Raw genomic sequence first — 26925 nt, forward strand, 5'->3', positions numbered from 1 at the left:
TCTACACCGTTTTCCAGAACTCTTTACTTGGAAAAATCAAAATATTTTTTAATTAATCCCAAATCAAACCAGTATGTTACACCATTTGAGGCCTTGCTTCCTTAAGAACTTGCATTTTAATATTAAAGGGCAACCAAATAAGACAGTATCTATCTCTTAACATTTAAACCATTGCCTACTGCAGTGACTCCCACCTATATAGATAGCTGCAATTTTTGAACAAGGATTATTCCAAGCACAATATGAAGTTATTGAGCAAAGTGATCTGAATTCATTTTTATTTTTAAAAGAAGCTATTACTCTTTAGCACTCAGGGGTAATGGATAGCTTAAAAAACCAACAGGGAATAAAAAAGGTAAAATGTGCAAGTCTTGCTTTGCGGCAGTGGAGTGATGGAGGCAACCAGGAGAGGTGTCTGCCTGCAGAACTGGATTAAGTCGACCTTATGTTAACTTCGACCACTGAGATTCCACAGCACGACTGATGCAATCAGGTTCTGCGTGACTCCGCTACATTTTGCACAAATGTTCCATAAAGGATAACTCCCTTCAAGTGTCCCCAGTCTCCTGCCCACATATTCCTGGGTCAGTAACAACCTACCTCACAGCTATATATCAACATATCTCCAATACGGTACACTTTCGGGTGCGTTATTTCCTGTCATAATCACCCATGATGCACAAGGAACCAGTAGGGTATTGTCGCCATTTAACTAATTAAGGACCAAGGCCCAGGGAGGTCAAGCAGCCCACCTGCCACCACACAGCTGGTGAAGCTGGGCCCCAGCTGCATTCCGGGACTCCTGGACCTTCACACCCACTGCCTTCACCTTGGCGTGTTGGTTTGTGGACGACACGGTAAAACCCAAGAGACCACTTTTCAGGCTTGGACTTTTAACAGTAACTACATTAAAAGATGAAACTGAGAAAGGTTTGCCCCACGACCTTGGGCTCAGCTGGATGAAAGAAAACTTCCAAGAATTTTCTCAGAGGCTATAGTTTTTCATCGCTAAGAAAAGGTACGACTCCAACTTCGCCTACTCTCGTCGGGGCCCGAGATCTAGCCCTGGGTGATTTGTTGGTCAAATGGAATATGAATAACTGCTCCCTTCCATCATCCCCGCCTTGTATAATTCTTCTTTTCCTTTCTAGGGGGAATGCTTGTTGGGGAACAGCCCTCCCTTGAGACACTTGCATTGGTCTGTGCTGGGTCTGTCAGCAGACAGGGTTGGCCTCAGTCAACAGTATTGGCTGTTCCTTGTGCACTTGGAAAAGAGACTCAGTCTGCCTGAGTCTCCTTCTCGGATGTGACACGGCATAGAGGAGTTACCTACCAGCTCGCCTCCTACCCCTCAACAAATACAACCCCAATTCAGATTAGCAAATCGATACATGCAGGGGGATTATGTGCCTGGAGTTTTCATAAAAGGGATTCCTTCAACTAATGGACTCCTAGGCAAACTGGAGCATTTCATAATCACCAGTTCTTTGCCTCAGTAAGTGTGAGGTAAAGAACCGTCCAATCCTGGCGCTGGAAGCTTTTGCCGCTTGAAGATCAATCATGAATAAAGATAACTGAAGGACAGACTCTCATAAGTGGTTAACTGAAACCATGAGAAATTATCGCAGGAACTGCGACCTTTCTGGACACACACTATTGGTTAATGGAGGTGCGTGGCCATCTGCAAACAGCCAACAGACCCCGTCCATCCCCCAACTCCTGACACAGGGAGCGACCTCTTCCTACAGGAAGGCTTGAGAAGTTTACAGAGAACGGGCGGGAGGAACGCTCAGCAAAACCGCAGAAAGCAACAACGGTTGCTGGGGGACCAGCCTGAGACGCTTGATTCTACAAGCGAGGTGATGACATATGGCTCCCGGCAACTCCGCCCTAGCGTGATTAAAAACCCTCACTTGGGCTTCCCTGGTGGCGCAGTGGTTGAGAGTCCGCCTGCCAATGCAGGGAACACGGGTTCGTGCCCCGGTCTGGGAAGATCCCACATGCCGCGGAGCGACTAAGCCCGTGAGCCATGGCCGCTAAGCCTGCGCGTCCGGAGCCTGTGCTCCGCAACGGGAGAGGCCAGAACAGTGAGAGGCCTGCGTACCGCAAAAAAAACAACCACCCTCACTTGGTTCCATTTAAGAAAGACATTGTGTCCACTTCCCGTCTTCTCACACTGGGGCAATCTGCCTTGAGAAAGAACACGCGCCTACCTTTGTCCTCCGAGATGACCTGTACCAGCTCGTACCCCTCAGCCGGGTCCGAGTCCAGATTGTGCTTCAACATCGCCCTCTGGATCACGGCGGGAGTTTTATCCTGGCTCGTCAACTGGAAAGACAATGAAAGGGTGTGTAAAGCATTTAGCTTCATGTCTCCTGGAAGAGTTGTGCTGACCGTCTTATTCTTGCTGTCTTGTGCCTTCCTGGGAGAAATGGCCAGGTGGAATGAGAAAGGGCCAAGAGCCAGCACTCCTAAGTTCCAGTCCTGGCTCCATCATCAGATAACAGGTCATCTTTTCTCTCGGTCACCTGCTCTCTCAGAGCCACAGTGTCTTAACCCCATCAAAACAGAGAGACTGGGTGCCTTGCCAGTTCCAATGGAGGTTCCGGTGGAAGAATATATATGAGGGAATTGTGAAAAATGCACAGCGTTTGCAGTCCTGGGCCAAAATTATCCTCACCTGTTGAGCACTGGTTACAACCTGTGGGTCAGAACGGCCACGGTTCTGCACACTGACCATTTCAAAAAGCACAAGTGGCTCTACAACCCAGGAATCCCACCCCTAGGTATCTACCAAGAAAAATAAAAGCATTATGTCCACGAAAGGACTTGTACACAGAAGTTCATAGCAGATTTATTCGTAACAGCCCCAAAGTGGAATCAACCTGCATCTCCATCAATAGGAGAACAGGGGAGGATAAGGACAGTGTAGTGCGTTCACGATAAGAGCACGACTCAGCAGCTAGAGGGAGCTGAGAACTGAAACATGCAACAACGTGATGCATCTCACAAACATCACGGGTGAGCCAGAGAAAGCAGACGCAGAAGATGACACGCTGCAGGAGTCTGTTCTTTCAAAAACAGGCCAAATTAACCTGTGGGGTTAGAAAACTAGCTAACCCTATCTTCAACTAAGGTTAAAGCAGGATTGAAGGGGCATAAGGGAATTTTGGACGGGGCGGATAAAAAATGTTATTTATCTAGACTTGGGGTGGTGGTTATATAACAGAAGTATATATAGGTAACTATATGTATACATATATATGGTTATAGTTATAAAAACCCAAAGAACTGAACACTTCAGATCTATGTATGTAATTACATGTAAATTACGCTTCAATAAAAATGAGCTTCTAAGTGTTTAAAAATAATAAATCTAACATTTTTTAAAGTGCAAGTTAAGCCTCCTCTCACCCCAATTCTCCCCTTCATCTCTGCCCATCAGCCAGCTATTCTCAGGGTGCTCAGAGCAACAGGAAAAGGGGGCTGACTTATGTACTATCCCTTGGGTGATTTCTTTAAATTTGAAAGAAAGCAAAATGAAACACACATTATTCTTACTTAAAAATAAAAGCTGGGCTTCCCTGGTGGTGCAGTGGTTGAGAGTCCGCCTGCCGATGCAGGGGACACGGGTTCGTGCCCCGGTCCGGGAGGATCCCACATGCTGCAGAGCGGCTGGGCCCGTGAGCCATGGCCGCTGGGCCTGCGCGTCCGGAGCCTGTGCTCCACAACGGGAGAGGCCTCAGCGGTGAAAGGCCCGTGTATCACAAAAGAAAAAAAAAAAAAAAAAAATCTGTTCTCACCAAGAGGTAAGAGGAGAGAGACAGCCAAAAAAAAGAAGAGATGACGACATAGTAGTCTGATTTTTTCCAAGAAACTGTTATTGTGAGCCCAAGGATGTCTGGGCCCACAGGCCTCCCTCCAATCTGGGGCAGCAGCTGTATTTGTGATTCAGTAAACAATATGCATTACAATGGGGTCCCTATAAGTGACAAAGACCGTGCTCAAGGGTCTGTTACCAAAACATCTGGCACCTCCTTACACAAGGGAGAAAGAGATGCATACAAAATTCTAAAGGAGAAAAATAAATTTTTTATAGTCTAAAGGAAGTACTCCTGCAGCTGGATCAAACTGGTCCAGGAGCATAAAAAGCCAGAGGAGAAAGGACACCAACTTGGGGGATGGTTGTTGGGTTAAGGTGGTTAATGTTAAGTTATCAGCTTTAAACCTACCTAAGGAGAAAACCAGGCTACGCTTGTTTTACCTTAAACCTCCCCAGGTGTGTCCAAACAAGGATGGGCTGGCCGAGGGCTTTCCTTGAGAGTCTGTCACTTTGTACCATAAACGCTACTGCGGGGAAATGATGATCACAGACAATACTAACAGCTCAGCCGTGCAGCCTTACGCTGATATCCTGAACCAGCACTGGCCAGTAGATACATATAATTCGAGTCTCATCTGTAATTTAATTTATTTATTTAATTTTATTTTTATTTATTTTTTTAGTTTTTTTTTAAATGTGGACCATTTTTAAAGTCTTTATGGAATTTGTTACAATATTGCTTCTGTTTTATGTTTTTTCTGGCCGCGAGGCACGTGGGATCTCAGCTCCCCGACCAGGGATCGAACCCACACCCCCTGCGTTAGAAGGCAAAGTCTTAACCACTGGACCGCCAGGGAAGTCCCTCATCCGTGATTTTAAATACCTAGTAGCCACATTTAAATTTTTTTCAAAAGGGAAATTTTAATATTTTACTTAACCCAATATGTGCAAAATATTGTATCAGCATAAAATCAATACAAAATTGTTCATAAGATATTTTACGTTCTCATTATTGTTATTTTTTGTACCAAGCCTTCAAATACCTGGTGTGTATTTCACACAGCATATCTCAATTTGGACTTTGCCCATTTCAAATGCTCGGCCACCACCTGTGGCTAGTGATTACGATACTGAACGGTGCTTGGGTGTCACCCTCATACACCTTAAACAGGAATGCGAAACATTCCCCGTGCCCTCCCCGGAGCTTAGTTTTCTAACGCCACAGGTTGGGCCTGCTTTTGAAAGATCAGACTCCGGCAGGATGCGGGATATCTGATTTCTTTGGCTCAACGTGGTGTTTTAGAGATTCATCCACATCGCTGCGTGTTCAGCTCTCGGTTCCTTTTAGTTCAGAGACACCGTAGTTACCCAGCTGGCACTTAACTCCCCTGGTTGGCATATGTGAGAGAAGCCATGTGAGTAAACCACCCTGAAAATACAATAATACGACTGATGACCTCAGCTGCCTGGCGGCGCCCCTTCCTCTCGGACACTCCCTTATCACCCCTCCCTCACTACCACGTGGGTTCCACCTCAGCCCTTCCTCACTCGCTGCGTGACCGCATCCAGCCGGTGGAGCTGGACAAGTCCCAGCGTGAGACCCCAGCACCACCAGCCTTGCACCAACCTGTGTTTCTCACCATCTACTAGATGATGCCATTTGGATGTCCTGTGGTGACCTTGGATTAAGTGCACCCCAACCCCCCTGCTCCAGTAGTTACACTGCACTGGACAGGACCACCAACCATCCGGCTGCCTGGACAACCTTTCGTCCTCCCTCTTCCACTCGCCCAGAACAGTAACCAAAAAGTTCATAACTAAATGGATGAATTCCATAATTCTAACTTAGAAAAATCTTGCAAAAATCCATACCATCTCCAGCCACATGACCATCATTCAAACCCTTAACACGTCCTACATGGAATATAACGGCAGCTTCTAACTCGCTCCGCCACCTCCAATCTACTCCCCCTGCACTTCTGAATCAGGTCTCCACAATGCCAGCTACTTCTCTAAAGAACAAATCTGATCGCCACCTAAAAGCCTGCCATAAGACTCTACTGCAAGATTAACACAAACTCCTTCATGAGGCCTGCAGGCCCTTTACAATCTGATCTGACCTCTATTAAAGTATTTAATACGTTTTGAAAAATGCTCTATGATCTCCTTTTTGATTATAAGTTCCTCAAAGACAGAAATGTCTCATTCATCTCCCTGTTCCCAAAGCCTGGTCCAATGACTAGTACAAAACTAATGTTCAAGAAATATTTTGTTGATTCAGTGAATGCTTTAGTAAAGCTTTTCTTCAGATGTTAAAAGACAGTGACTCCTTATCGCTTACATCATATTCAAAGCTGAGCTTATAAGCAGTCAGTGTGGCTCGAAGAAGGCAAGTCATGAAGATGCGGAGAGATGCGAGATTTACATTTTACTGTGGGGTTTTACTGCAAAGGAGAGTCTGCTTTTCAATACATGATACATCCTTTAAGATAAGGAGTCTATTCTTGTAATAAACACACCAGACCTTACACACCCAACGTTATTACCAGGAGAGGCTCTGTACGTTTTCCAAAAAGACTGCCATTATTCAACACATTTTTGGGACTGTGCTCAGAAACAGAGTTTTTACAGGAAGCTCAAGAAGGTGTCTTATTTATAAGCATAGCTCCTCGTGGACGCAAACTGTATGTCCAGCTTGATCACCCACTTTACTAAGTCTGAGTCCAAGTGACTAAAGGAGAAAACTTTGCCACCACCAAGGAGATTGCTAGGAATGCACAGCAATTCAATGATAAACGCAGACACGTTAATCCCCAGGAAGACCTGCAAGGAGGTGTGCAGCAGTGGCATCTTCCCTGGGATGCATTTATGTAGTCATCTCAACTGAGAGTTTTGAAGAGGGTGATACTGACCCGGACGAATAAGGTTTAGCAACTTTTAAGATGTAAAAATTATATCCTATACGCACTGCTGATATGCAGACTTTTATACATCATTAGTCTATATCCAGGGAGATTTCGGCATTGATGCATGTGGCACATACTCATTTTGTGTGAACGCACGTATATGTGCTGACACGACACGTGAGTACTTGGGTGTCGGTCTGAGAACCTTACCATGATGCTCTTGTACATGTTGCCATTGTTGTCCTCTATGCTGATGCGGATTATGCAGGTGTCTTCGTTCTGTTGGTTGTAAACGGGGGGCAGCACTGTCGAGGTAATGGATGTCACAGAGACAGAGCGCTTGTGGATTTTCGGGTTGTTGTTGCAGGGCGGAGGGGAGGAGAGGGGGTTCATCAAGGACGACATCCCTGAGGAAGCTGTGTCCATAGAGTGGATGGAGGAACATGAGGAAGAGGACTCGGAGAGCTGGAAGGGTAAACACAGCCCAGAAGGAAACAGAACTGTTAGGAACCCTGGCCAACAGTGTGCTTCCCAAGTTTCAAAGCAGAGGTCGAGGTTGAGACTAATAAACTTCCGTTATTTCCTCCACAGCCGCCCACAGCACACGTGCGTCTTATTTCTGGTGGAAGCACCCCCATGGCAGATGCCTGTCAGTGACTCAGTACTCAGCAGAATCACTCTGCATCATGGGAGGCAAGGTGGTCCTCTCATTTCCAGAGCTTTTAGCTGCTCTGAAGGAGGGTAACCAGCAGGTGGCAGCAAATACCAGAAACTAGAGGCAATCTGGGCTTGTGAAGGAGCCCCGAAGCTCACCGGGCAGAAAGCCCAGTCCTACTGCCTCGAGCAGGAAGGACGCTTGACCTGCCCCCAGAGATCCTTTCTACTGTGATTCCGTTTCACCGTCAGATTTTGGAGCAGGAGAGAAATGGCTATATTTTTAGAAGTCTCTAAGATGAGGACCACAGATTATCCAGCTCTGCAGGGAACATGAGCCCTGGAAAGGCACCTGGAGATGGCCTGGCCCCAATCCCTCTCTACTGCTGAGGAACCTGAGGCCACAGCTGTTGACAGCACCGTCAGGCTGTGCTCTCAAGTTTCCTGACTTCCATGGCCAGGTTCGCGGAGCAAGGGTGCAGCAAGGGTGTAGTCGGTGAGAATGTGGTGAGTGAACACAGCACACCACTGCCCCAGGGATTCCCAGCACTGTGAGGCTGTGAGGTGTGTGATGAGCTTTCAGACATCTTACCTCATTTTGGTCTCCCAACTATCTTGTGAACAAAATTCAGAGCATTAGAAATACGAGGGAAACACGATTCAGAGAAAGAGAGTGACTTGCCCAAGGGAACACAGCCTATGAGAGGCTCCACCACTTAACCACATTTGCTTCCAGAACCAACTGTACACATTTTCATGTTGTATACCAAGGATAATTAAAGAATGAGGTACTAGAGTTAATGTGTTTTTCTGATTAACGACAGGGTTCTTATATGTGCAACACCAAATACCAAAGAAATAGGATGCCCCCAACTCATTAGGTGGTGGTCCAAAAAAATGTCATTAATTGAATCATTTGAAATAGCAATTCTTTTTATAGAAACTTACAAATAATTTCTCAAAATGAGCTGAGCTAAATTATACCACATTAATCCAATAAAATAATCTGGAAGTCATTTAAAAAATAAATAACTTACTAATTTCTTTCATACCCATCTACCTTCCCATGGAAACAAAGTACAGAAATGTAGCTTTCTGGTTCTCTGGCTTCCAAGTAAAATGGAGTCTCCTCTATTTTATTTCCTATGACTTCCCTTTCCTGTGGCATAACTGTACATCAGATAACCATACATTCAATTCGACTGCATCATTAGTTTAATAGAGCCAGCAAGATGATGTGACAACTCTAGTAATGCAGGAGTCTAACTGAGGCTTTATCATAACATTGTTTAGTTACTTTTTTTTTTTCTTAGCTTCCCAAGTGAATCAACTTAGTGGCTCAATTTGAGGGCTAACTGGTGGTGGATAATTTTAACAGCCTGACTTTGCTTGCAGGTATACTACACAGTAGCCAAGAGGGTCCCCTTTCCAATTACTTGTTCAATTTTTTCCCCTTCCCTTTCCTCCACATAAATCCTTTTTCTTTTGTTAGATTTTTTTTCCATGATTTTAATGACATTTAAGATAAAGCCTTGAAGATGCCTGGGTTATAAAGCACCATTAAACAGACCACCTCTTGAGCCCAAATTCTTACTGGGAATTTAAGTAGTGTGGAGCAAGTGTGAAATAAATGTTTAGAAACCACGATCAGGGGAATGAAGAAAAAGGAATGCAAATTACACTTTACTCAAAAGAGGGACCTCGCAGTGTGGCCAGTGGGAAAGGCAGGGTGGGCGGGGAGGGCTGCAGGACCTCAGGGTAGGGAGGAGCTGTGAAGGTCTCTGGGGCCAGCCAAGCACTGAGCAGAACTGAGGCCTTTCCAGTTAACATTCGGGGCTTCTGCAGCCCAGCAACTACTTGCGTCCAATTCAATTACTCATTTTTAAACCCACAGAAATTCGTGACTCTGAAAACTGTTCATCCAAAGAATTAAAATTCATGACTTGCGCAAGAAACTGAAGAGCCAGTGTCATAAGGGGGGAGACAAAAAGGATGCAGCAAGGGGTGTGCACAGGACACACGCAGGGCTTCTGCATAGCTTTAAAAGGGATGACCCGGACCTGTGTGCACGTCCACTGCATCAACAGATGCAAATGTGATTCTACCTCCTTCCTGGACAGGGAGAAATCCCACAAAGATGTGGGCAATAGCTTAGTTGTCACTGTTGTACAATGTCCCTCATCAGAAATGGGGCCTAAAAAGCTTCAGAACCTGTCAAAAGGTGAATGATGGGGCCTCACTCCAGATTTTGACAAAGTCAATGCTGAGTGTCAAGTCACGGAGAATGATTCCACCCCTGATTAAGGAGATATGCCTGAGAGAACAGCCAGTCCCTGGGTGTTCGCAGAGCTTTCCTTCAATATTTGGAGCATTAAAGATGTGTCTCCAGATTTCAAAGCAAAAAGGTGAGAAATCCCGCTAGGGCAGCATCTGAGTCATCTCAGGTCTAATGAACCCTTCCTGGATTGGCTATTTTGTGACAAGGCCACCTGAGGGTTCCCAGGTTGCTGCTGGTGCTTAGAACGCAATGTGAAACAGCACACGCATCCCCTTGCAGAATGGCAGATACAAATGAAAGGAAGGAATTGTTACCAACACCCTACCTCACTGGCCTAAGCATAAGCTAAGGGGCCACAAGTCACTTACACAGCAGGTCTGGCCACAGCCAAGATCCTCCCCCAAATGGTGCAAGTCCTATAGTCACATCAAAGTTAACATTTCTGACCCAAGCTCCTTGACCAACAGACTGAAACAGGTGTGTATAGAAGATGAAGGTGGATCTTTTGTTTCCTTTTCACTTATTTATGCAGCTATGGAGAATAAAAACTCTCTCTGGGAATTCCTTTATCACCTCTCATCACTTTCCTTTTTGGCGGACACAGTAGATTATACCCTTATTACCAATTCCTCAACCTCCCCTGCATCCGTGCCCTTTGCCCTGAGACTCCACAGTTCCTCCCATGAGAAGTGGCATGTAGTTCCCCACCTCATTCATTTATGTGGGATTTGGCCACATGATTTGCTTTGGACAACAAATTTTGGGAGACAGAACCCAACTGAAGCCTTGTTACGCGCTTGCAGGACTGGGACTGCCCTCTTGCTTATCCAATGTAGCGCGATAAGAGCATGCCCTGGGTGGCTGCTAACTCCAAAAATAACGAGAGGCAGGTAGAGCAGACCTGGACCAAACCCATGGCCTAGGGCCAAGCACAATCCAACCTGCAGATGCAGGACAGAGGATAAATGGTTGCTGTTTGAGGTCACTAAGTTTTGGAGTGGTTTGCCCTGCGCCATTATTGTGGTGAAACCTTGGCTGAGACAAGGTATGACACTGAGAGACTGACACATCTTTGGTTCTTGACTTTTTGCTCCAAGAAAATTCTCCATCTCCTGAATAAAGTGTAGCTCATGTTACAAGTCACAGTCCTTCAGTTGCCTCTGGATGTGGGAATGGAACATATTTCAAAGGCTCAATGAATGTCGCTTCTAGACATGTTTCTATAAGGAATGAGTCCTCAGGTTGAACTCTGCTTTTAACACCTCTTAAAAATATGACTTGCAAAATGCTGTAGAGTGATCAACTGGAAAACAGACACCCCTCGTGTGGCAAACACTAGGTCAGGTGCCCGCATTAGGAATTACGGAAAAGGGTTAAGTGTATACCTTTTTTTGAGCCTCATCAGGTGTGTCCATGGGAGTGATGGAGCCCTCCTCCGCCTCTGAGTGATTTGACTCACAGGATGACACACTGACAGAGTCCATGCTCTCACCAGAGCTCCCGCTGGCAGTGGACTTGGGCTGTTCTTTGGTGGGAGTGCTACTGGTGATAATGTCCGACCCCAGAAACAGTCTGCAGAAAACATAATGCCAGGCATTCAGGCTCTTACAAATCTGGAATCCATGATTAAGCAAATATTTTTGTGTTAATTGAATCCTTGATGTTTTCTCAGTCTTGTGTACCCTGTCATTATTATTTTAGGGAAACATTTGCTACAAAGTTTCTAACAGATCACAGTAAACATCTTGTCCCAATAGATTATTCCCAATCTCAAAGAACACACAGATTGCTTAGCTGAATGAAAGGCCATATTAATCTGAGGTCTTTCTGGGTCAATGGTTCTCCATTTTTTGAGAGTTCTGTACCACTTTGGCAGGATCAAATTGTCGTGGCCACACCCCTATCACTTCCCACCATAAAATAAAATCCAGGAGGCAGAAGAAGGAGGCTGGCACTGCGCTGGACAAGAAACCAAGAAGGAAGACTTCTTTTCTAACAATCTAGTGAACTAAAATAACCTAAACTCCTTCACTATAAAACAACTAGATGAGAAACATTAAAAATTCTTTTTAAAGTTGGGCTTGCAAGACAGTAAGAAAAGTCCCTGCAGGCCAGAGATGAAAAGTGCACTGAAAACCAGAACATGCAAACTAATTCTGCTCTGGATGGGGAGTGGAGGTACCAACCCTGGCAAACTAGGCACATGGGTTTCAACACGTACAAAGGATCCAAAGATGAGGGCTTCTGTCTATGTAAGGTGGGCAGTGAGTACTGACATCCTTTACAAAGAGCCAGGATCCTCAGAGGGCTGTACCCTTAGTAAAAAGATGGGCTAAAAGAAAAATCTTCTTACTGACATAGGAAGACAGCAGTGAAACTTACCTGTTGGCCTGAGCTTGGGCAGGAGAAAAATGTCTCCCCTGATCATGTGTGATTTTAGCCAGCACCTCACTCAGATCTGCTATTACTTAGCTGATCTAGGAACTAGGAACTCTCAGGCCAGTGATCCTTCTGAAGAAACTAGCATTTAAAAAACAACAGCAACAACAACAAACTTCCTGGAGGAGTACACCTTCAACATAGGCTGCAGAGAATTCCCTGATAAAGATGAGCTCACAATACAAAGTTACAAAATACACACAAGGAAATAACCCACCCAAAGAGTCAACCGGCATAACAAAACAGCAAATCTAGGCTCCTGAGAACTTTAGATTACAAGAACTGTCAGAAAAAAAGTAATAATTTATTCATTCATTCATTCAACAAATATTTGAGTATCTACCGTGAGCCAAGCTATAAAACAAGTATGTTGAAAAACATTAAAGACGTACAAGAAGAAACTGAAAATGGGAGTTAAGAGCGAGATGCTCTGACGAAAGGACAGGAAGATAATTTGCAAAAACAATTTCACTTCTAGAGTGAAAAAGGTAGTGACTTAAATTTAAAAACTCAGTGGAAGGATTAAATAAATGTGGAAGAGAAAAACTGTGAACTAGATGATATGTCTGAAGAAAATCCTCAGAGACCAGCATCAAAATATAAAGACATGAATAATAAGAGAGGGTAAAAGACACAGAGAATGGAATAAGAAACGCCTGCATGTATGCAGGGAGAATTCCAAAAGAGGACAAATGAGAGAATGGAAAAGGGACCACATCTGAAGAGACAGTGGCTGAGGAGATTCCAGAACTAATGAATCACATGAATCCTCAGATCCAGGAACCACATCTTGAATAGGATAAATAAGACTAAATCCCCACTTAACCTGCACAGTGGTACATCAAAGACAAAAGAAGTTCTTAAAAGCAACAGGGCAGGGGGCATAATGCAAAGGAACAGAATTCAACAGACATCTCAAAAGCAACAACAGAAGTCAGAAGACATGGAATAATATCTTCAAAGTGCTGAGTGAAAGTAACAGTAATCCTTGAACTCCATACCCATCTAATATAATTCCAAGAGTGAGGGCAAAATAAAGACTTTCTCAGACGGTGACTGTTTACCATTAACAGACAGCAAGGAAGGAAGTTGTAAGATGCAAGAAGGAATGGCACGTAAAGAAACTAGCAGACAGGCCCAAACCCAAACAAGCACTGGCTATATAAAATAACAGAAACAATGAAGATGGGTATGATTTTTTTTTATTAAATAATTTTGGGAATTACAAGCTCAAATTCCAAGACCTAAAGCATATCTTTGTTCTGTCTCATTTCCACCCCACCATCTCTTGCCCCATTTTCCATGTCACTTCCTTTCTTGGACCTCCAAGCACTACTGGGGCTTTGGGAAAAAAGCTAAACTGACCACGATTCACAGAAGAGAAAATAATGCTACTGTCTTACTTCTCCATGAATTACAAGGTAGACCTTTGAAGGCTGTGAATTAGTGGTCCTTAGCCCGTTAACTGAGAGTCTCTAACTTAGAACTAAGTTGTTCAAAGACTAAAGGTTCTTCCATTGGTACAATTCCATGAGGTCATTCTGCTTTGCAAAGATTAATTCTAGCACAACATTAAGCATCTCTGACCTTCCAATGAGGCACCTCTTCCCCTAAGGCTCCAAAATTCTCTCCAATCTCTTTGGATGATGGGTGATTAAATGTGGGGAGAGGAAAAAATACATTTTCAACACGTGTAAAAAATGCTAAGATCATAAAACTTTTTGAAAATGAATGATGAACAAACACCTTTATATGTACAAGGAATAAGATGGAGGACATGTGACCTGTGCTATTCATAATAAATGTTCAAACTCAACTGCAGATACCAAGGGTTAAACTCAAGCATATCGGCAAGATTTCACTAACGAGAGAGATGTATGGAGTGTCCACCACGCTTTGTGCAGGACTCTGCACGCTGACAGTGCTGCCTCTCCTGGATGTCACATGAATATCCTCACAAAGGCTGCACGCTGCCAGAGTGGGTGCTGGAAGGGGACCCCGAGCTGCTAGAGCACCCAGCACAGTAAATACAGATACTCGGAGTCAAGGGAAGCAGTTATATAAAAATGAGCATGCAGTGGCCACTTCCAGGCACAGGGTCTAATTAGACTGACATCAGTCTTCCTTTCCTTCCTTCCTCCTGAGCCTTTCTCTCCTCCTACTTTTCTTCCTTCCCTCCCTCATCTTCTCCCCTCCTCCACTTCTTACTTCCCATTCCATCTTTCCTTCCCCTCTTCCTTCAGAAAGTATTTCTCCACTAGGAAGATGGTAAAAGAGTTATAACCTTGGCTCTAGAGCTAAATCTTGGATTTGAGCCCAGATCCTACAATAACTAGCATACTACTTACCTTGTCTGTGCCTTACTTTCCTGGTTTATAAAGTTGGTATAATAGCAGGACCTACTAGGTTATTTTGCGGATTGGACGAGAAATACATGTATTGTTTTCTCAGAACAGTGTTGGCACACGGCTCAATGTATTCATTCAATAAATATCTATTAATCATCTACATGTAAGGCACCAGTCTAGGTTCCGGGGTTAGCAATGAATAAAAAACAGACATAAATGCCCGTCTTCATAGAGTTTGCATTCTAGATAATAAACAGACACATACAACATAGAGCACGTCAGCCAGAGGGAAACGCAATGGAGAAATCCAAAGCAGCTGAGGGTGAGACAGTGTGCCACGGGTAGGTAACGTGGACAGGCTGTAGTATTAAATAAGGTGGTCAGGGAAGGCTCACGAGAAGGTGACAAAGATCTGGGGGAAATGAGGGAGTGAGCCATTTGGCTATCTGGGGAACAGTGCTCTAAGCAGAAGAAACAGCAAATAAAAATGAGTGTGACTTGTGTGCTCAGGGTGGCCTGGGGGGCCGGAGTGCACGGAGTAGAGTGAGAGGGAAAGGTGAGAGGACAGACGGGGATGGGACGGGCAGATGGGGTTCGGTTGGTACTGCAGGTCTTGAAGGGTCTTGAGGGCCACTGTAAAGACTGGATTGTACTCAAAGGGAGACAAGGTGTTACGAAGTTAGCTACGCCTGGCACTGAGCTGGGCAAACAGCCATGGGTATGATGCACAAGGTTCCTGCTCTCAGGTGGCTTACATTCCAACGAAGGTGACCGCCGGTATGATTGGGACTGACTGGGCAGACGGCAACATTAGACAGGATGCTCTCTCAGGAGGTAATGGTTTTGCCGACATCTGAAAGGAGCGAGCCCCAGAGAGAGCACACGCCAGGCCACAGGGACATCTAGTGCAAACACCTGGTGCATCTAGCGCAGAGCGAGCCTGGTGTGGTTGAAGGATGGCTGGGAGACAGGTAAGCCTGGATCCTGGTGAACAAGGGGGCGTGTCGGACAAGAGGAAGGTGGTAAGAAGAGTAGGGGAAAATCACGCTGCACCTAGTGAAACAGGATAAGGAGTTCAGGGCTACCTTAAAATAAGACCATCAGAAGTTGTAAAGCAAGGAAGCGATGTAATCTGGTATACATTTTAACACATGACCAGACTACTGGGTGGAGAACAGATTGCTGGAGCAAGGGTGGGGCCGGAAGCCAGTACTGATGTTGCTGGAGTGCTCCAGGCAGGAGATGATGGTGGTTCAGACCAGAGGGAACACTGGGGAAGAATGAGTGGATTTAGAAAACCTATTGAATTCATGACAGAAAGATAAACTAGTTAAACTATTTAGTGAGTGAACTGGCTCAGGGGAACTTTGTTGAATACCCTTCCCCTCCCGACTCCGACGGGACCCCCTTGGGGCCCCAGGACCCCAGGGTGGCACTCACAGGCTAAGCCTCTTCACCATGCTCTTCCGAGGCTTGGGAGAGGTGGCACTGGCATCGGCAGCCGCTTCGATCTCACAGGAGAGGGCGTAGCTGGGGGAGAGAGGGGAGCTCGTGAGGGCGGAGCTAGGGAGGTGAACAGATTTAAATCCACGTGATTTACTGGTTTCCTTTTAGAGGTGGGCTCTGAGTATTCAAAGTAAAGGTATGTACCATGTTGTTCTATGGTGAATGTCAGAGGGTACTGACTTAATGACCAGACTGTACAGATTGGCACATCCCTCCTCAAAGCCCTGCTGGTGCACAGTGAGGCTGTTTAGTTTCGCAGGCATCAGACACATGAATTTGCCTGCTCTGGCAGCATCAAAAACTGACTCCCTTCTGTTTTCCTGATTGTTCTCAACCCACTGCTGGGCCAGGGGAAGAATCATTTCTTCTCTCCCACCTCCCTCCCATTGCTCTGTGTGTGTGTGTGTGTGTGTGTGTGTGTGTGTGTGTGTGTGCTCGCACGCCCATGCACGTGCTCAACTTACTGTTTATCTAAGGGAAGTGAAAGAAGAGACATTTGTAAATGATCTAATCTTCAGTAAATAGACATAGGCAGTTATATTATTGATAAAAATGTATAAATATGATTTCTAGTTGACAAAACCTCCTAAATTAAAAATGCTCCAGATTCAGACGTCTATATGCCAGGCAGATATAACTTCCACAGGCACAAGAAGAATTTATATCTGCCTTGAAATGTCTTTTATGAAGGCTTGTAGCTCTAGCTAGGAGATGTACTTGATTCTCGGTAGGTGAGGAAGGCTAAGGGGTGAATGTTAGCTTGGGAAGTTGCTTATTATGTGTACTTTTTTTAAACCTAAAGATGTATCCAGGTAGTTGATCAAGCAGAAGTATTCATTGAGATGGGAATTATTCAAATATTAACTTAAGCTGTAGGGGTTTTATAAACAGCAAGAAAAAATGGGATATGTTTAACAAGATTCCTTTAATCATTAAAAAGTCAATTCCACAGCTGATATTCTGAGTCTGAACTCTCTGATCCAAACCACCAGCCATGGTGTGTATGTTCCATATGTGAGAAGGATATCCACAGAGGAAGTTCATACACACTGATCATCAGACCAGAAAATGTAAAGAGAGGCAGCAACTGTTTTGTTTTCTACATAGCAAAGAAAAAGTCTCATTAACTGATGAGTACTCTGAATTAAAGGTTTTTTTTTTTTCTTGAATCAAAGGTTTTAATGTACCAGGACCAACCCATTCTGAGATTTAAAAGGACCTCAGAAATCATCTGGCTTTCAAATGAGGAAACAGGCTTCCAGGGTTTACATGACCTGTCCAACATTATATAACCACCTTCAGAGCTTAGGCTTAGAGTCAGGCAGACCTGAGTTTGATTCCAAACTCTATCACTGACCAGTAATAACACTTCTCTAAACCTCAATTTCCTCATTGGCAAAATACTTATTTTGCTGTCAACTTCACCCTCCCTGTTGATAAACTTTCAAGGAAATCCCCTAGTCTACAGCAAAAGTCAGCAAATATTTTCTGTACAGGGCGAGTCGCTGTTGCAACTACTCGATTCTGTCTTTAAAGCATGAAAGCAGCCATAAATAAGAGGGAAATGAATGGGTTGTGTTCCAGTACAACTTTATTAATGGATATTAAAATTTTAATTTCAAATAACTGCCTCACGTCACAACATTCCTCTTCTTTTGTTTCTTTTTCAACCATTTAAAAATGTAAAAACAGGAGGTAGGCTGGGTATGGCCTGTGAACTCTAATCCTCTGAACTACAGGGTAAAGGCTACACACCCCTCCCTGCTGGGCCAACATTCAAGGCACTGGAGTTAATGTACCTTTCCAAGCTCGTCAACCTCTATTTTGACACCCATCCCTTGTGAACCAACCAGAGTCCAATTGTTCTTCCAAATGCCAAGCTGGTCAGGCCACCAGGTCTTTGCTCACGTTCTCCTCTCTGTCTGGAATGTTCTTCTCCAGTTCTCCTGGTGAAATCTTTTCTTTCTTTCACAGCCCAGCCCAAATGTTAATGCCTTCATGTTATCTTCCCTTTTTCCCCCCCTTCCTTGGCCAAGTGAACTGTTCCTGCCTATGGGTCCTGCAGCACTGTGACTATCCATTGTATTTCAATTCTTCATGAGTCTGTCTCTCCTCCCCACTTGAAAGCTCCCTCAAAGCTAGTACCAATTACTAATAGTGACAAACATGGTAACGATGCTGTCTCAAATATGATTACATTTAATCTTCTCAAAGAAACATTTTAGAGTAAGCATCCTGAAGATCAGGAAGAAGAAGTGACTTGTTCAAGGTGACAAAGATAAATAAATGGTAGAGCAAGAATCTGAAAGCACATTTTCTGATGCCATCAGTTCAATTCTTCCTGCTATACCATTAACCTTTGAAAACCGAGGATCTGGAACCTTGGAGCTGCTCACAAAATGGTTGTTGAATAAACGGCCAAATGAGGAACCAGATGCAGTATCCCTCTGGCCAACACCACAGCTCTGCCCTGATGGGCAATGTGTCCTCCTACCTCTCCTCCTCTGTTAGGAGCTGCTGCCTCTGGAACCACTGGATGAACTTTGGGTCTGGGGTCATACAATAACTGTTGCAGGCAGACTGTAAGAGCTTGATTTGGGCAATCACTTCAAATTCCTAGAGCAGACAGAGCACCAAAGAGAAAGAGTGAATTAAAAGGCCAACCAAATATACATCTTTTCAACATGAAAACACACCACAGTAGGATAAATGATGGACAAATGCATCTAGGAGGATTCTAAAGTGCTGCTTGTAACTCTGACTCACTGGTATCCTTACATGCTTTAGTGGTCAATCCTTCTTTCTCCTTGAAAAAAGCAATTTATGTGAATAAAACAAGCTACCAAAGTGACCCAAACTAGGTACTACCTAAAGTCAGAGTGACTTCCTTTTTCTCTTTTCCATCTCCATTCTTGAGACAGAAAAGTTACTTTTTAAGCCTGAGTCCTTCTAAAATGTATTTAAAAATTCTACTTCCTAAAAGATAAGGAAAATAATTACTCTAAGTCAGGAAGCACACAAGTTTCCCACCCCCATCTTCTTCAACCCTTACCCCTCAATAAATAAGTTTCGGTAGGGCTGAATATCTAAACAGTCTAGGGCCTCATAAACTTGAATGTTTAGATTTCCTGAATCCTTGGGGGTTTACTACTCCAGTAAATCATTTAACTCAGTCTTTTAAAGCTCACAAGAGAAGCAAGTGTATAATTATGTCCAAAATTATTTATACTTCTTTAGATGTTTCAATAAAGATGTTTTTAAAGTCAGCAATGGAAATAAGCTTTAGCTTTAGGTCTTACACTCAAACTTTCCCAAAGTTTAACACGCTAGTCTTAAAAAGAAAGAGATTATCATCCAGGGTTATTCTGAAGGGAAAGGACAGAGACGGGTAACTGTGGAGGCAATAACTGAATTTGTTTTAATGTTACAGGACAGAAGCAGCCCAACAACTGGCAGATTCCATAGGTGTCAACTTCCCATCCAGTGACCTCCACCCTTGGTCTCAGTATCCAAGGAACATTTATCATCAAACGCTACCAGGGACAGAAGGCTTACATTCGTCTAGGGTAGTATATCTTGTTACTGATGAGTTCAGCCTGGTCAGCTCCTAAAACTTTGGTTTTAACTGCAATGTCATTTCCTCCTGGAAGTTTCTCTGACCCCACAAGTTGGGGCTAGATGCCCCTCCCATGTGCTCCTATAATACCCACTACTTCTGCTCACAAGCCTTTATCAGGCTGCATTGTAACTGCCTGTTTGTCTACTTTCCTCTTTGACTGTGAACTTTATGAGGGCAGGGAGCTCTGGGCTTTTTCTGCTGCAATCCCTAAACCTACCACACTGCCCGACCCCTGTTAGGTCTGCAGTCAACGTTTGTGGGATGAAAGAATGAAAGAATAAGTAAAGAACAATGAGAGTTACTAAGGGGTGAAGTTATTATTTTGCTCACTCATATTCCTTGGAATTGTTTAAATATACGATTTTAAAAAACACTAAACCCATAGCGAATTTTCAAAGCTCTGTTTTATCTTTTTTCATGCAGTGTGGAACTCTTCTACTCTCCACAGAAAAATTTCAAATTGATGTTGCACACCCCTTCCTATGCTGACAGGAAAGGAAAAGAATAATTATCCACATGTTAACAATGAAGACCGTTTCCTTTCCTCTCTTCAGTAGGCCTACAGGAGTTAACCATCTTTATTAACCCTTCCATAACATATACTCTTATGAAACCCTTTCTCCTTAATAGAATGGACCTGTTATTGCTGAAGCTGATTGTAAAGAAGGAGATGATGAGGGGGTAAAGGAAGAACTGCAGGCTCAGGAGAGACAGGACAGCATTTGAACCCTGGCTGTGCTACCCGGTGACTCTAGTCAAGTTACTTCATTTCTCTGCGTCCTGGTTTCCTCACCCTTGAATTGAGGATGATAAAACCTACCCCACAGGGCTCTTGGGCAATACCACATAACAACATGCCAAGGACAATGACACCTGATAAATTTTCAATAAATGCTAATTTTTTTCTGCCTCTGCAAAAAATTTAAGTCTCCACTCCTCTAATTTTTTTCGTGCCCAGATGAAGTAAAATGGAAAACCACAGCCAAGACCCCTACTTACCCTTCTCCTCTTCTCAAAGTTTATCAGCCCACCCTGAAAGAAATTTTTTTAAATGAATGACAAACCAAGCTACTTTGAAACTCAGGCTTATTTGTTCTAGGTTTTTGTTAAAATAGCTCAAAGGGATAATAAAGTCACAATTATTCATGACACTGTAATTATGGCTACAATGGAGGAAAAGAAACATCATTCACTTAAAAGAAAAACATTCTTTTAATTATAATAGGACAGGATTGGCAGACGGCCTTCTCTTAAGATGTCTGAAACCAACTAAAACAGTCATGATAAAGGATTTACAACACAGAATCCAAATACATTTGCAGAGACAGTAAAGACAAAAGCTTGAGTGAATGTTCTGTTACACTTTTTTTTCTTTACCAAAAGCAACAAAAACAGATGGTCATTGACTCATACTGGAAACCACACTGTCAATGTTTTATCAAAAGAAGTTTATCAAACTTCTACACAACATCATCACCGAACACCGAAGTTAAGTTTCAATTCTCCATCGTCCCAGCTCCTATTCTCAGTAGGCTGAATTTAACTTCTAAATCATTGGTCACTCCCCCCCAAATTCCCCAACACTGATGAGTGTTTCCTGAGATAAGCTGAGGCAGACGATGTGAAGAGACGAGGAGCATCTCTCTCTGAGGGAGCATGTCCACAACGTTTACGACGACCTTGGAGGTGGGAATTTGCAAGATAACTGCTACTCCTTCTAATTATGATAGAGTAAAAGCAGACTGACTGACTGCATGTGATAACCAGGAAGGTGAGATAAACTTAAATATACAGGAAATCCTTAAATTTCATTTCAAATATCCAATCTCTTCTCCATGTAATATTCTACTGTATTGCTGTTACTAACAAGTAGCTTGTTTCACTTCTTTCCCCATTCTGAGAGAGAGAGAGAAGGTAATAATCTGAAACAATAAAGCGACACTTAAAAATCCACGAGCTTGACTGACTCCCTACCCCAGCAGGTAGAATGTGAGGGTACACTATCCCCCCAGCTCCACCTGCCAAAGTCCCACCCAGCACCTCGGTCTTTGCTCAAACCCACTCCTTCCTAAGGATCTGCCATGACCTCCCCTCACAGGGAATGGATCGTGGCCTGTCCTCTTCTCTCTTTGCATTTCTGTTTGAATTCTTACTATTTCTGTCCATCACTGCCTGCTCTGATATATCCCTTCCACTGGATTGTGAGCCACTGCTGGTGTCACTCATCTTCGTATTCCTCAGAGCATCTAGCCCAATGCCACGTTCATAAAAAGCCCTCGATAGGTACAAACAAAGGTGTATTTCTCTCTTGGGTAACCAACGAGAAGGCTGCCGATCCACCTGCACCATCAGCCTGGAACTCACCTCAATGTAGTCCTGAAGGGCAGTGTCAAGCATGGTCAGGTCAGTCAGGAAGGTGCCCAGGTAGGGCACAGTTCCCTGCATCACACCCTGAAGAACAAGCACAGTAAAACCATCTTCGCTGTTATTGAAAGTTCAGGGTTTCAATAACCTCCACACTGGACCAAATGGACCTGTGGCCCGCTACAGTCAGCAACGTGCCCATTTGCAGATGGAAGCAGCAGTCTTCGAATGGCTAGGTGATCCTCGACAGCATTTGGAGAATAATTAAGGACCATTCAAGGCCTAATCTAAGGCCACTAGTGCTAACCTACATGAATGAGATTTTTAAAAATCCCTACACAAATAGGTCAGGAACTCTGTCACCAAGGTAACTTTCAAAGTCATGAAAACCAACCCTCAAAGCCAGGGGATGGTTCAAGTGTGTTCACAGTGGGGTTTACACATCGCGCAGGCTCAGGTCAGAGGGACCTCTGTTCTCTTTCACGGCATGTGGACACTCCCGGTGGTTCAGAGTGGCCCTGGGAGGGATGGTCTCACCATTGGTAGAGGATTGGGCTGCTGCCCACTGGAGAAGTGTGACCGCAGGAGGACGGGGTGTCACTAGTAAAGTGGCTTGGTGACTCGGTTCTGAAGAATACAGGAGGGAAAGGGAAAAACAGTCCCTTTAAAGTAGAAAACCTGCCAAACTCTACCTTAACCAAGTGATGATGGCTAATATCACCAGTGACATCAGATGTCATTCACTCCTTGATACGATGAGAAGACACTTCACATCTGTGATATTCTTCCCCAAACCCGTGACCTCAGTCTAGTCACTAGAAAAACAACAGACACCCCCTGGTTGTGGGACATTCTAAGGATACTAGAACAGTCTTCCTGAAGACCGTCAGGTAACGACAAACAAGGAAAGACTCAGAAACGGTCACACAGCAGAGGGTACTAGGGTGGCAACTAAATGCAGTGGGGTGCCCTGGGTTGGATCCTGGAACAGAACCAGGATGCTCATGGAAAACTGGTGAAATCCAAGTCAAGTCTGGGTTTCAGTTAACAGCAGTATGCCCATGTCGGTTTCTTAGTATTGACAGATATGCCACGGTTACAGAAAATGTCAACGGGTCGGGGGGTGGGGAGGTGGGGAGGTGGAAGGGGGATGGGGGAGGGATTCACAGAAACTCTTATCTGGAGATACATCTGGGGAGGTATTATCTGGAACTCTTCTCTAAATTCTAAAATTAAAAGTTTATTTAAAAAGAAATTTCCCCGGGCTTCCCTGGTGACGCAGTGGTTGAGAGTCCGCCTGCTGATGCAGGGGACACGGGTTCGTGCCCCGGTCCGGGAAGATCCCACATGCTGCGGAGCGGCTGGGCCCGTGAGCCATGGCCGCTGAGCCTGTGCTTCGCAACGGGAGAGGCCACAACACTGAGAGGCCCACATACCGCAAAAAAAAAAGAGAAAAAAGAAATTTCCTTCAGAAATAAAGGTAGAAGCACTTCCACTGCAGGTATATACATATTATATTAATTTCACCAAATTTCCTTTGAAATCATCCCTATTCTCCACAAGGCCACAGAGGCACTAACCATTCTGAAGAGAAAATAAAAAGGGGCTTCCATGGACACCTTATGCTACAGTCCATTAAGGCACTTAATGGAAATTCTGGCCAGAAAACAGTCTCCACCAGGGCAGGACAAGGCTGCCTGATGTGTGTGCAGCTGGCTGTTTCCTCAGCCAGAGCTGCTTCTTCAGGTTCGCTCCAGGCAGGGCTTTGTCCTTCAGGAACTCTGTGTCGGCTGCAGTATGTCCTTCCCTATCATGTGTACAAGGTCTCATCCTGAACTGAAATAATCTCTTTTTTTGACGGCTATTTTTAACTTGTCTTTGAACCACCAAAAAGGTCTGAAGTGCTGTGAATGCCTTACAGGCTTTATGTTACAGAGACTCCCATCACTCAAAACCAACATTTCTGATTTATGCCCAGCTTTCCAAAGAAGGAGGAAATCTTCTCAACGCAGGGGTGAGAGTATTTTGAGTTTGTCAGTCTCCATTCTCCTCTCTCTGGTTTTCCCCTTCTATGCTAAAAGTTAGGAGGGTGTTAAAAATAAAGCCAATGATGTCAAGGACTACCTTCCAGTCTTGAACAGGGAGGTATCACGTTCCTTTGAGTACTGAAAAACTAGAAAGATTTGGCTAGTACTTGGGGTTAGTGACGAGAGCCAGAAAATGACTAGAGGATTTGGAACAAATGAAAAGGTCTCCGAGTACAAGGACCAAGTCCTCCTGGGAGCTGACACTCTCTCTCCCCGGCACCCAGGTACTGGGCCACCGTGTGTTCCAAGCTGGCTACAGTAGGCATTCCCGTCGGGGAACTGAAGCCCAGGGGTCTCAAGGCCAAGGTCGCGGTAGCTCCTAAGTGCAGGAGTGGATAAAGAAGATAGCAAAAGGGACAGAAATCTACCCGCCGCAGATTTTCCCTCACTTCCAGAAAATAAAAATGTTCCAGAAAACAATGTGATTTGCGACTTTCAGTGTTTATTTCCTGCTGGGTCCAGTGGGAGTGAAAATAGCTTCAGACCTCCCAGGGCTGCTGAGAACAGATGAGGTAAAGAATGGAGAACTTCTTTGGGGGCAGGGGCACCCTGCAGACTAAAGGGTCCAGGGCCATGCAGGAGCCCAGCCCCTGACATAGGGCTGCTCTCTGGTGGGCCCTCAGGGAGACCCAGGGCCTTACATACCATGTCCTTCTGGAGCTGAAGCCGCCTCTGAGTGCGCTTCTGGTTTTCCTTCACGCTGCTGTCCAGGTTTGCAAATTTTGAGGTTCCTTCCTAAGAAACAGAAGCACACACAGAGGAAAGTGATACAGGGGCAAGTGAAGGGGCACCTAGTTTCTGGGGCGGAACCTCTGCACAACTATCTGGACGCCATGCAAAGTGAAGAGGCCCCCAGCAGGCTCTGGACTATTATGCAAACACTTGGCTGGCTACTGGTTGAGCCATCTATTCTTGAGGGTGCCTGGTGGCCATGGCTTATCCCGTTTCCCCGCCCCCCTATTTTGTAAGAAGAGCCCCTGATTTGGTTATAAAATCAATCATTAATACAAGGCAGGCAATTCCTGGAACTGGAGACAATTTTTACACATCCCAAATTTCACTTGAAGTAATCACACATCCTGGAAATGAAGATCTCTTCCTCTGTAAATTTTATGATTTCTTGATCTTGGCCTGAAAGGCCTGTGCCAGCATTCTGTGAAAGAAAAGGGACTATTTCTGTGGTATTTCTTAGCTAAATGAAACTTTTTATACCGGAAGTTTTCTGAGGAAGTCCAGCACTGATCTATGAAAGCCAGACCTTCATACATTTTTCTCCCCTTTTTCTCCCCCAGTCCATCCTCCCAACTTGCCTCTCAGGTTTGGAACTCCTACAAATCAATCTTTCCTCCTGGCGCCTGAGAACAGATGGCTACCCTTTCTCTCCTCCCATCTGTTGTGACAACAAACTCTTCTACATAATGACTAATCTCCAGTTTTGCTGACTGAACATAAAGTGTTTTTGGTTTTGTGGTTTGGGGGGTCTTGTTAAGTTCTCATTTTCCAGGAACTGCATGAATGGGAGGCAAATTTCACAATTCAGTAGTGCATAATTGCATTGTTTTTCCATTAGTCAGTTCTCCCTGGGTTTATCATATGACCACAGCATGTGACTTTTCACTACTGTACGACTACGAGGGAATCTTTTCCAGTGACTTAGCCTTTCCAATGACAGTGCGACATCAATGTCTTGTATCATTCACCAGCCTTTACCCAGGTCCAGGTACATCACTGGGGACAGAATCCATAGTGACTCATTACCAATTTTCAGTCTCCCTATTACAAGTGATAATAAGAAGAGGTATCATTTAATGATTCCCTGCTTACAGTTTTTCCTGGGGATGAATGAAAGTGTCCTGAAATGTGCCACTTCCTGTGCTGGGTGGTTGAGTCCTCCCAAACTATTGATAATTTTTTTTTGAATTTTATTTTTTTTATACAGCAGGTTCTTATTAGTTACCTATTTTATACATATTAGTGTATACATGTCAATCCCAATCTCCCAGTTCATCACACCACCACCACACCCCCACCACCAGCTTCCCTCCCTTGGTGTCCATACATTTGTTCTCTAAGTCTGTGTCTCTATTTCTGCTTTGTAAATAAGATCATCGATACCATTTTTCTAGATTCCACATATATGAATTAATATACAATATTTGTTTTTCTCTTTCTGACTTACTTCACTCTGTATGACAGTCTCTAGGTCCACCCACATCTCTACAAATGACCCAACTTCGTTCCTTTTTATGGCTGAGTAATATTCCATTGTATATTTGTGCCACATCTTCTTTATTCATTCATCTGTTGATTGATATTTAGGTTGGTTCCATGTCCTGGCTATTGTAAATAGTGCTGTGATGAACACTGGGGTGCATGGGTCCTTTTGAATTATGGTTTTCTCTGGGTATATGCCCAGTAGTGGGATTGCTGGGTCATACGGTAATGCTACTTTTAGTTTTTTAAGGAACCTCCATACTGTTCTCCATAGGGGCTGTATCAATTTACATTCCCACCAACAGTGCAGGAGGGTTCCCTTTTCTCCACATGCTCTCCAGCATTTGTTCTTTGCAGATTTTCTGATGATGCCCATTCTAACCAGTGTGAGGTGATACCTCATTGTAGTTCTGATTTGCATTTCTCTAATAATTAGTGATGTTGAGCAGCTTTTCATGTGCCTCTTGGCCATCTTTATGTCTTCTTTGGAGAAATGTCTATTTAGGTTTTCTGCCCATTTTTTGATTGGGTTGTTTCTTTAATATTGAGTTGCATGAGCTGTTTATATATTTTGGAGATTAATCCTTTGTCCATTTATTCATTTGCAAATTCTGAGGGTTGTCTTTTCACCTTGTTTACAGTTTCCTTTGCTGTGTCAAAGCTTTTAAGTTTCATTAGGTCCCATTT

At 44.2% G+C, this 26925-nt stretch overlaps 1 protein-coding gene across 3 annotated transcripts in view; it reads right to left on the reverse strand.

Moving 5' to 3' along the window:
• The window catches only part of RGL1 (ral guanine nucleotide dissociation stimulator like 1), a 279931-nt gene that overhangs the window by 2134 nt on the left and 250872 nt on the right, over nt 1–26925 (reverse strand). For all 3 annotated transcript variants that reach the window (XM_073803624.1, XM_019952563.3, XM_019952564.3), the window contains 8 exons: nt 24670–24759; nt 21938–22024; nt 20573–20605; nt 18449–18570; nt 15889–15978; nt 11047–11233; nt 6940–7194; nt 2214–2328 (listed from right to left, as the gene is read on the reverse strand). In XM_073803624.1, coding sequence (XP_073659725.1) covers nt 2214–2328; nt 6940–7194; nt 11047–11233; nt 15889–15978; nt 18449–18570; nt 20573–20605; nt 21938–22024; nt 24670–24759 — 979 coding nt within the window. The remainder of the gene's footprint in view (nt 1–2213; nt 2329–6939; nt 7195–11046; nt 11234–15888; nt 15979–18448; nt 18571–20572; nt 20606–21937; nt 22025–24669; nt 24760–26925) is intronic.

This window comes from Tursiops truncatus, chromosome 1 (genome assembly GCF_011762595.2).
Source record: "Tursiops truncatus isolate mTurTru1 chromosome 1, mTurTru1.mat.Y, whole genome shotgun sequence".
NCBI lineage: Eukaryota > Metazoa > Chordata > Mammalia > Artiodactyla > Delphinidae > Tursiops > Tursiops truncatus.